Here is a 10,548-nt window from a genome sequence, read left to right on the forward strand (position 1 = left end):
TTACTATAGTTGTACAGAATCTGTTTCTATCTGAGCCAAAATAATTTGTTTATCGCTGTCAATGTAAATACAAATTTATGCGATACATGTTTACTTTCACGTGTCCACAATATATGGTCATAAATTAGGAATGATGATCTATGAATGAATCCTTGTCAAATACCTGATATCTAATACAGTCATCAGCCTAGCAGTGATAGGAGAAACCACGTGATTACAGAGCCCAAGGATCTAGCATACTGGGAAAACCAAAGGTGTCCCAGTACGCTTGATTCTAGCAGTCTTGAAGGACGCTGGACTAAGGCCTGAAGTGAGGGAGGAGTTGATGAGGGCGGTGAGGAATGGCAGGATGTCGCATGGAGACGGCCTAGAGGAGAGACGAGGGGATCCGGTCAAATAGGAAGGTGGCGGCGTTGTTAGACGTAACTATTTTTTGGACATCTTCGGAGGATAGAGGAATAAAGTGAGTAAAAACAGAGGCATGGAAAGGTGGAGGGAGTACGGTGGCAGAGGCAGAGGAGTTAATTTTGGTCGAGGTCGATTTGTGACAAAATGGAGTTGAAGTCTGAGAGGAGGTGATGGTAGTGACAGAGATCATCCGGACAGTCTGAGCTCTTCCATTTCCTCTCAACTGCCCGTTACTCGTCTGTACAAGCCTGCAGAGATTTGGACCGGACTTCAAGGGGACTTCCCTACAACCCCACTCCCTCGTCTCTCACTACCAGGTCTGGCGCAAGGGCATATCACTCCAGTAGAGATGACTAGGTTAATTTCTCAGCTAGCAAACAAGTTCATTGACTTTTGGACTTAAAATCAAATATTGGGACTTCAGCAGGGGAATCATAGGGGCAAATACTGGGTATTATGAGGTTATATTAGCAGAGCAACAGCTGCTGAATAAAAGGCAATAAAAAAAATAAAAAAATAAAGACTAATAATAAAAAATAATATAGAAAAATGTGAATACTGTGAACTAGTGTGTGCAGCTAGGTGTTTGTTATTGTGTACACCTGTTGAAAATGTATCTGTTTCATTTGTTTAACCGTAAACGTCTATTACTCTGTAGTCCTTTATTTGAACTGTTTCCGTCAGACAAAGGCTGTGTGTCTAAGCTAAATAACACATTTTCCAAATACGAAAGTGCTGAATGAATGAAAATGACAAAAATGTCAAAAGTCTTTACTTTTCTGAAATCTCTTTGAGATAATTTAGTTTCTCCTCCGAGTACCCACTACTAATATAAAATATTGTTATTCATTCTTCTGCATTCTTCTGGCTTTTGAGGGCTGCTAGTAATTACGCTACTGGTTATTAAGGGTATGCCACTGATTATTACAAAAAACAAACAAATAAACATGGTAAAGCATGAGATGGATGCCATGAACTCAAATCCAACCCAAAGTTGCATGCTGCTCTACTTTTTGGGCCAGGGGGTTGGTCCACACTTTTTGGAACAAGGCACAAAAGTGTGTTTGTTGCTCCTACTAGGCAGGGTCCTGTCTACACATTGGACTGAGTCAGTGTTAGGAGGACATTCAGTCATGTCCGAGGTGCGGGGTGGTGTTCTGCTGCTGCTGTTGGGCCTTCTGTACCTCGGGACACTTTGGCCGGTCCAGGGAGCCCTGCTGGTCTCTCGCTACGATGCTACGACGAAGGTAAACTTACTCATATTGTCTTTTCATATTATTATATTATGTGTCCATTTGAAAATGACATCAATGTCCAAAGCTCCGTTTGCCCTGCTTCGTTGGTTCATTGGTTTTTTACTGTAATTTACTCTTCTGCTACCTGTTTAGTTAAGTAATGTTTCTTTTGTTGTTCTGCTACCTGCATGTAGTTTAGTTGTAGTTATTCTGCGTCGTTTCATTCCTGATTTGTATGAGGACATGCTTCTCCAAAGGCCATTCTGGGTCACCTTTCCCTTTTTGATATTTATTCTCTTGGTATCTTACGTCAACATAGAATAATATGTTGATCATTTGACTACATTTCAGGAGACAGAAGGTGCCATCAGGTCCATTCGGGTATTTTCAGCTATCTCCATTTTTCCTTTTTTTCTACGTGCCGTGATTGTTTCAGATCACCCAGAAGCCTGGACCTGCAGGCTAAAAATATAAACCTTTTCTTTTCTGTTACAGAAAAGAAGTGTAGACGATGCAAAGGTAAGGGAAGACTTCTGGGATACATTTTGATATTCATGACGATTAGAGATCCACTTTTTGTTGTTGTTTTGTTTATGTTTTGCATTTCAAGTGCTAAAGGCATGCCTAGGAGTCTCATTTGTTACTAATGTATGTATGTTGATGCCCACTCTGTTCAGATGGTGGAGGTTCTCAGTGTCACGGTACACTGTACGGTGGCTTCTCGGTTCGCTCACACAGTCATGACCTCCAGTGCTTTGAACAAAGCCAACTCCTCCCAGGAAATATTCTTCGAGGTGGACCTGCCCAAGACGGCCTTCATCACCAACTTCAGCATGTGAGTCTTCCACCAGACCTCACCCTTCAAAACAGTGAAAGCTTTTCGCCTCCTAACAAAAAGCACATGAGATCTTCTTTAAACCGGCCAGTCAATAGACATTACACCTGTTTCAACATTCAGTCGGTTGTTGGCAAACTGTTCAATTCATCAATATATAAAGCTTCTTATTGCACATTCTTTGGATCCAATGTGCAACACTTACAACACAACTCTTGCTGGATTCCTTTGTTTGGAAGAGGCTCAAGTAAAAGATACGCTTCCATCGACACGTTGTAACAGCAATAAAAGCATTTCCTAAATCCTTTTTTTAACGTTTCAACTGCCCCTTCTGTTCACAGGGAGATTGAGGGTCAGATCTATGTTGGGGTTGTGAATGAAAAGGAGCAAGCCAAGAAACAGTATGAGAAGGCTGTTTCAAGTGGACGGACAGCTGGACTGGTCAAGTAGGTGGAGATTGAACAGGCATTTACCTCGAATCATGTCACTTTGTGTTTAAAGAAACTATTCACATCTTTTTCTGTTTCATGTGGAAACTAAAGTGATTTAACTGTTTGATATCACTCATTTGGGCTAATTGGCATGATGTTACAGAGCTTCTGGAAGGAAAATGGAGAAGTTCTCTGTGTCTGTCAACATTGCAGCCGAGAGCAATGTGACCTTCATCCTGACCTATGAGGAGCTTCTTCAAAGGAAATTTGGCAAGTATGAGATCCTGACCCGAATAAACCCTAAACAGCTGGTCCAGAACTTTCAGGGTGAATCCAAGTTCACAATCCCCTAAATTTCTTGGGCTCAGTAAATGTACATATTTACACAAAATATATTTGTGTGTGTGTGTGTGTGTGTGTGTGTGTGTGTGTGTGTGTGTGTGTGTGTGTGTGTGTGTGTGTGTGTGTGTGTGTGTGTGTGTGTGTGTGTGTGTGTGTGTGTGTGTGTGTGTGTGTGTGTGTGTGTGTGTGTGCAGATTGTGGCTGATATCTATGAGCCCCAGGGCATTGCCTTTGTGGATGCCCATGCAACCTTCCTCTCCAATGAACTTCTCCCCCTGGTGGAGAAAACGGTCACAGACAACAAGGTTCAGTTTGATATCTATCAGCAGGAAGTGAATTACATGGCAGACTACATTTTGTGGTCATTTGAAGTTGAAGCCCATACATCCCTCTTTCAGGCACACATCTCCTTCTCGCCCACGCTGGATCAGCAGAGGAAGTGTCCAGAGTGTGATGGGTCTCTGATCAATGGGGATTTCATCATCAAGTATGACGTGAAACGAGCGTCCAGCCTAGGAGACATTCAGGTCTGCTGTCAACAAATATATGAAACACAATGCTGACTTTAGTGGAGCAACATAGACCCGTTTAAACTGATCAATTCCACTTTTGTATTTCTACCTCCAGATCGTGAACGGATACTTTGTGCATTTCTTTGCTCCTCCGGATCTTCCCCGCATCCCAAAGAATGTGGTGTTTGTCATCGACAGGAGTGGGTCAATGAGAGGCACCAAGATGAAACAGGTACAGTGACTGTGTTTGTGTTTGTGTGTGTGTGTGTGTGTGTGTGTGTGTGTGTGTGTGTGTGTGTGTGTGTGTGTGTGTGTGTGTGTGTGTGTGTGTGTGTGTGTGTGTGTGTGTGTGTGTGTGTGTGTGTGTGTGTGTGCGCGTGTGTGGCATGGACAGTGATGTAGAAAAAATAACATACATTTTATTGCATTCACATACTAACTATCAGCCTTCTTGTATTCTTGCCTCCAAAGACCCGCGTGGCAATGGAATCGATTCTCTCAGACGTCCATCCAGAGGACTACTTTGGTATCATCTTATTTGATAGATCAATTGATCTCTGGAAAGAATCCCTTACCAAAGCAACTGAGGAAAACGTGGATGAAGCCATTCAATTTGTCCGGCAAATAAATCCTACGGGAGGTAGGTTAGCTTCTATTTAGCTAGGTATCAAACTTATCCTACCAAACAACTAACCCTACCAAAGATTAATGTGAATGTACTCATGTTTCAGCCACTAACATCAATGATTCCGTTATGAAGGCCATCCACATGCTGCAAGATGACAGAAGGAAGAAGAAGCTCCCAGAGAGAAGTGTGGACATGATCATTTTACTAACCGATGGAATGCCAAATAAGGGTGGGTGTACAGAGATATCAACATACTTTTGTGATGATAGTTTTGACGTGATATGTCGTATGTCTCATATGTGGTCACTCTTCATGGATATGCTTGCATCCTGTTCCATCACATTGGGTCATGATTGAGCTGTCTTCATTAATGTCTTTGTGATTGTGTAGGTGAACGCAACCTTCAAAGGATCCAGCAGAACGTGTGCGAAGCCATCGGTGGTAATATGACTCTGTTCTGCCTGGGCTTTGGGGATGATGTGGATTACTCCTTCCTGGACGTGATGGCCAAACAGAACAATGGCATGGCCCGCAGGATCTACGAAGCCTCCGACGCTACCCTTCAGCTGCAGGTGAGGTTACGCTAATCAGGGGCGTTGTTAGGATTTGAGGACATTCAGGGCTTCGCCCGGACCTCTGGAGGGGGGTCCGGGGGAATCTCGGGACGTTAATGCCTTTATTTTGTAGTCTTTGTAATTGTGTACTCTGGCACCTTATTCAAAGTACACTCAATGTGTGCGTCAAACACTTGTTTACTTTCCAGATACATTTTGAATTGTGATTGAATAAATTTAAGTATATTTTTTAGTAATATTGAGTTTAAGCAGAATAATCAGAATATATCTCTAAACATGTATTGACATTCTACTGTCATGGGTAGATGTGTTGGAGCGTCTTGGACTAGGTGGAAATCACTCAGGAGCCGATGAGAAGCATGAAAAAATATGGGATCTTTTATTTTCCCAATTTAAAGGCCCATAAGGCAATACAAATAAATCAAAAAGATAATAATTTTCACTAAACAAACTGAATGGGATTGAGAGTCACAAAAAAATCAATTCGAACTTCAGCATACTGGACCTTTAAACGAGTCACTTTGAGAGCAATAATCAGACATACGTCCTTCCACCATCAGCTCTCCCGAACCACTGACGAGCGTCAGTGTATATGGGCCTCTCCCCCCTACTAACTGGCGCATACCAATATGCACGTGAGACAGGGGTGTTACAAGTTCAATTACCTATACAGCTTTAAACAGCTACAATTCTCCCCTCTATAAGCTAGAACATAAGCACGGTAAACCGTGTACTATTGCTAGATTATGGCGTAGCCAAAATATACAAAAACTGCAAAAAACATGACTACAAAAACTCGGGGACACTTCGGTTTACCCGGAAGTTATGACGTCAATTTAAACGCCGTTGACGCGGCACACATTCCCTAATACAAAGTCTAGACGAGACGCTGGTAAACGAAGATTTACGCTGTGTTAACATGAAACTTTTAAACTAAATAAACAAAGCTGGAATTTGACAAAGACATACTTGTTTGAGTGGTTATTGCAACAGAACAGGTGACGTTAATGGTAAATGGTAACAGAATAACAATAAGAAATATATCAATTGAGATCCTGGGCTAATCATAAAACTATCAGCTTTAACCTAGGAGGATGCCCCCGGCCTAACAACAGCTATGATGCCTAGAGGTGTCTTTGTTTAACTAATGAGGTGGCGTATTTCTGGGTCAATAACTAGTGATGGGCAAATGAAGCTTTTATGAAGCATCGAACCAGTTGAGCCAAATGTTTCGAAAATGGGTTCATTACTCGAAGCTTCAGTGACAGTGACCTCTGCTGGCGAAGTTCGAGGCTGCAGTGGATTCAACGTATCCCTGCTTTGAAAACTATTTGACGCACAAACACACAAACCCAAATACTTAATAGCATGATCTTTTCACGAATAAAGATTGAACTAAATACAGATGTCTAAATTGGTCTTAAAGGGATATGCCTAGCTTTCTGTCCAGATAGGCTAACTGATGTAGGCTAGGATATAATTGAAACAGCATATAAAAACTTTCCCCCCGGGAATGGGATTCGAACCCGGGTCCCCCACTCCACAGTCAGTGTGTTATCCCCCAGTCTACTCTAATCGATACCTTGAGTTGATCTATTACATACATAGCGTACTATGCACAACTCCCGTAAACGATTGTAGCATCGATTGTGTTTTATTTTTTCATTAAATAATTAGGCGGTGACCAGCTGGCTTCGGACAAGGTTTGTTGGGTGTGCTTGAGTAACTCTAGGGGGTGATTATGTGGGATGGGGTTAGACACTCAAAGATTTGTATTGAGATAGGCTGCCTTTTGGATTGAGTCGGTTTCTTTTTTTTTGCTCAAAGCTTCTCCACCGAGCCGCGGACCAGTCAAGTGATTCATTCAGGCAACGAACCAGTTGCTGCTTCGGACGTCCTCACGTGTTTTTTTTTGCTCTGAAGCAAGCTTCGAAGCAGTGCTTCTTGGGAGTTGGTTTGAAGCACGTATCGAAGCTTCAGTGTCACACTGCCATCACTATCAATAACCTCTTTCTACTCTCTCAGTCCGGACAATCATTTCACACAGCCCGTTTCCACGCATGTGACCGCTGGATATGTGTATGAATGTGTTGCAGGGTTTCTACGATGAGGTGGCTAGCCCGCTGTTGTCAGCAGTGGACCTGCGTTACCCTGACAACGCGGTGGATTCCTTAACCCCTCATCACTTCAGTCAGCTGTTCAATGGCTCAGAGATCGTGGTGGCCGGGCGGCTGTCTGAAAACGACATGGACAACTTCCTGGTGGAAGTGTTTGCCAATGGGGTGGGTGAAGGACAGGTGATACAGTGGTATCTTAGGGCATAAGAGGTGCACAGTTCAGTTTGGTTTGAGCTCTTTTGGCTTTCTGCTCCACGTAGTTCGAGCAGGACTTCCAGGTGCAGGGCGAGGCTAGTGTCACCGACTGGGACGTGATCTACCCAGAGAAGGATTACATCTTTGGGGACTTCACTGAGCGCCTGTGGGCCTACCTCACCATCCAACAACTACTGGAGACCAGGTTTGAGATGATGGAAGCCAGTTATGGTTGGAATGGATTTCCAAAACCACATTGCTCTGGGTATACATTCTAAACCTAGGTGCAAGACTGTCTGAATTATTTGTGTTGTTTCCATTAACTAGTAAGAGTGGGCCAGCAGAGAAGAAGAGCAACGCCACGGCCAAAGCCCTGGAGATGTCCCTGAAGTACAGCTTCGTCACGCCCCTCACCTCAATGGTGGTCACCAAGCCAGAGACCGAGGATGGTCCCAGCGGGCCCCTCATAGCAGACAAGCTGACTGAGGGTAGGACAGCTGGAGAGGCAGGAAGGAGGACTCAACTGAGTTGTACACCAACATACTGACGTTGTGTCGTTATCTAGGTCCTACATGTATCTCTGTTGAATTATTCCCGCTTATTTCCACAGAACAACGGCAGCAGGCTGACAAACAGGGTATGATTTGTACCGGGTTTGTATTTGAATTGCCCTATAGTAGCTCTGAGAGTGCAGGCCTTGGAGATCCATTGCTTCTCACTGTGTATTTGTTGTTGGTCATGCGGTATAGGTGCAAAATATCTGCACTCAGCCCCTCAATCAGGCTTCATTGGATCCCATGTTGCTCGTCAGCCTACATACTTAGGTACGTATTCTATATTCATAAAATATGGCCATTGATCATTGCATGTGGTTTTAGCTTGAAATGTAGTGGGACAGGTAATTCTCCAGAATGACTTTATTTGACCAAACCAAGTCCATATATGTATATCTTCCTTTGCGTACTATTGTTGCTTCCACCTTGTCATTATACTTTTTGTTCAGTGGATGGAGATCCTCATTTCATGATCGAACTGCCAGAGAGAGAGGACGCTCTGTGCTTCAACATCAATGACTCACCTGGAACCATCTTTAACCTGGTCAAAGACCCCTCCATAGGTGAGCCTGCTTCAGTCCACACGGCACACTTGTGTCTTTCATAAAATGGGATTTCAACCTCTTGGCCTTTTTAATGATGACTAAAAGAAATCTATTATCTTATCAGTATCCTCTAGGAAATAAATCATTCACATGTTGCTTCTTCAGGACTTTTGGTCAATGGTCAGACCATTGGAGATAAGATGGTTGCCCCTGATGGTAAAGTCAACACCTACTTTGGCCGCCTTGGTGTTGTCCATCACTCCCTGGGGGTGAGGCTGGAGGTGACCACTGAGTACATCACTCTGTCCCAGGATGGACAAAAGGTCAAGCTGCTGTGGTCAGATCAAGCTTCCCTAAAAGGACCCAGGTAGAAACACCTAGAAACCAACGGATGTTTATGACAATGTTACGGCTTGACCTCCTCTCTTTGCTTTTTTACTTTGTCTTCCTACCAAGTCATTCTGATTCCACCATCCACTCCATCTCCACTTTCTCTCCAAACCCCAGTGTGGATCTGCTTTTGACCAAGGACCGGAGCGTCAAGGTGACTTTAAGAGATTCTGTAAAGTTTGTGATCCTGCTCCACAAAGTGTGGAAGATGCACCCCTACCACCAGGACTACCTGGGATTCTACACTCTGGACAGCCACCTTCTCTCTCCATCCGTCCATGGTCTGCTAGGTAATGGAACAACAGGGAATCATAGCAGGAAATAGTGTCCCAGACAGGTGGTGTCTATTGATAGTACATTGCTAATGAAACTAAGAACATGTAGAACAAAAAATTATTCAAACTGTTTTAATTGTAAGTAAAGAATAGCAGAAGGTTTTCTGCTTATTGGTCTCTTATCTTTGTCCTATTTTATACAGTCAGATGGGTAAACTGATCTATTCAGCATCCATCTAGCTAGACACTTCCACCAGTGATCAGAGGGCAAGGCAGATTTGGAAACAGCTTTTAATGGATTAACACACTCACACCTGGACATTTTAACCAAAGTCAGATAAAGTTTGACTTTAAGGGAATCAATACAAAATCTTTTCAATGGTGGTAAATTCTCCAGGTCAGTTCTACCATGGGATTGAGTTTGAAGTTGGAGATCTACGTCCAGGAGAGGTTCCTGAGAAACCAGATGCCACCATGTATGTCAAAGGACATCAGCTCAATGTGACCAGGTACACCTGCTACCTTACATCTGTTTCATAGAACAGTGAACATCTATATCGGAAATTTGGAGAAATATATTTGATCAAACTTTGGAAACACCTTTTGACCTCTGTCTCTTGGTCTCTAGAGGTTGGCAGCGGGACTTCAGCAAGGATTTGAAGAAAGGAGAAAATGTGCCATGCTGGTTCATCCACAGTAATGGGACAGGGCTCATTGATGGCAGTGCTGAAGATTACATCGTGTCAGGCCTCTTTAACACTGTTTGACAAGTAAAAGACAAGGTCACCCATACTGGAGCAGCTACCAACCTGCAGCGATTTTAACCCCACACCATGTCAGTGTCGTAATATTAATTTTTCAAAGTATGAGACCCTTGATGGGAATTCCAATGCTATCAAATTTAAAAAGATATTTTTTTTCGATAAAGCATTAACAAGTTCTACCATAAATATTCTATCAAATCAAGCATCTAAGCATCTTAGAGATCATTTGAGGGTTTTGAATGACAAGACAGACACCCATCAGATTCCATTTTCTAGGGCTGCAAAGATTGGTCAGTAAATAGAGGATCAAATCAATCTTTAGTTAGCAATCTGTTTAATGTACAGGTCAATACAAATACATGGTTATTGGATCATTATAAAAGGAATGGTCTTTGTAGCGGCATTGGTTTAATAAACGGCCACGCTTCATACTGATGTCTTTTTGAATGTTTATTTTCTCTTAAACTCTCTGAAACGGTAAAGTTTTATGAACAGAAAAAACACAGTGACAACGTTAGCGCCTTAAACCTAATACAGAGTCCATCGTCTTCTGAAACCCATGAGTCCGTGACTGGTTTTATATCTGATGGCGCTTTTCCCATAATTCCCCGGGATAGGACCCCATATTTAAACAAACTCTTAACACAAAAAGGGGAAGTCGTAGCAATGACACAATATCTCTTTTTAACAGTACAACTCAAATCATTTTTAACCAAAGAATGAAATCATGAATTCAACAAAT

At 42.7% G+C, this 10,548-nt stretch overlaps 1 protein-coding gene across 1 annotated transcript; it reads left to right on the forward strand.

The window, feature by feature from the left end:
• The first annotated feature begins 1,495 nt into the window (after positions 1–1,495).
• Positions 1,496–10,241, forward strand: LOC115556858 (inter-alpha-trypsin inhibitor heavy chain H3). The gene is made up of 22 exons (XM_030374253.1): positions 1,496–1,655; positions 1,995–2,024; positions 2,139–2,162; positions 2,321–2,478; positions 2,820–2,924; positions 3,073–3,235; positions 3,446–3,556; positions 3,650–3,778; positions 3,879–3,995; positions 4,235–4,403; positions 4,495–4,620; positions 4,782–4,963; positions 7,063–7,248; positions 7,344–7,483; positions 7,606–7,766; positions 7,889–7,915; positions 8,028–8,102; positions 8,282–8,395; positions 8,543–8,744; positions 8,885–9,057; positions 9,440–9,551; positions 9,671–10,241. Exons 1-22 carry the CDS (start codon positions 1,542–1,544, stop codon positions 9,807–9,809), a joined length of 2,757 nt encoding a protein of 918 aa, XP_030230113.1. The 5' UTR covers positions 1,496–1,541; the 3' UTR covers positions 9,810–10,241.
• The last annotated feature ends 307 nt before the right edge of the window (positions 10,242–10,548 follow it).

This window comes from Gadus morhua, chromosome 13, assembly GCF_902167405.1.
Source record: "Gadus morhua chromosome 13, gadMor3.0, whole genome shotgun sequence".
Classification (NCBI taxonomy): Eukaryota; Metazoa; Chordata; class Actinopteri; order Gadiformes; family Gadidae; genus Gadus; species Gadus morhua.

What these genes read in the sequence shown, in the direction of transcription:
- LOC115556858 (XM_030374253.1), top strand. Translation starts at nt 1,542, where the DNA reads ATGTCCGAGGTGCGGGGTGGTGTTCTGCTGCTGCTGTTGGGCCTTCTG. An exon ending in GGTCAAAGACCCCTCCATAG is followed by an intron (nt 8,396 to 8,542) that starts GTGAGCCTGCTT and finishes TTGCTTCTTCAG; the next exon opens with GACTTTTGGTCAATGGTCAG. An exon ending in ATCCGTCCATGGTCTGCTAG is followed by an intron (nt 9,058 to 9,439) that starts GTAATGGAACAA and finishes TAAATTCTCCAG; the next exon opens with GTCAGTTCTACCATGGGATT.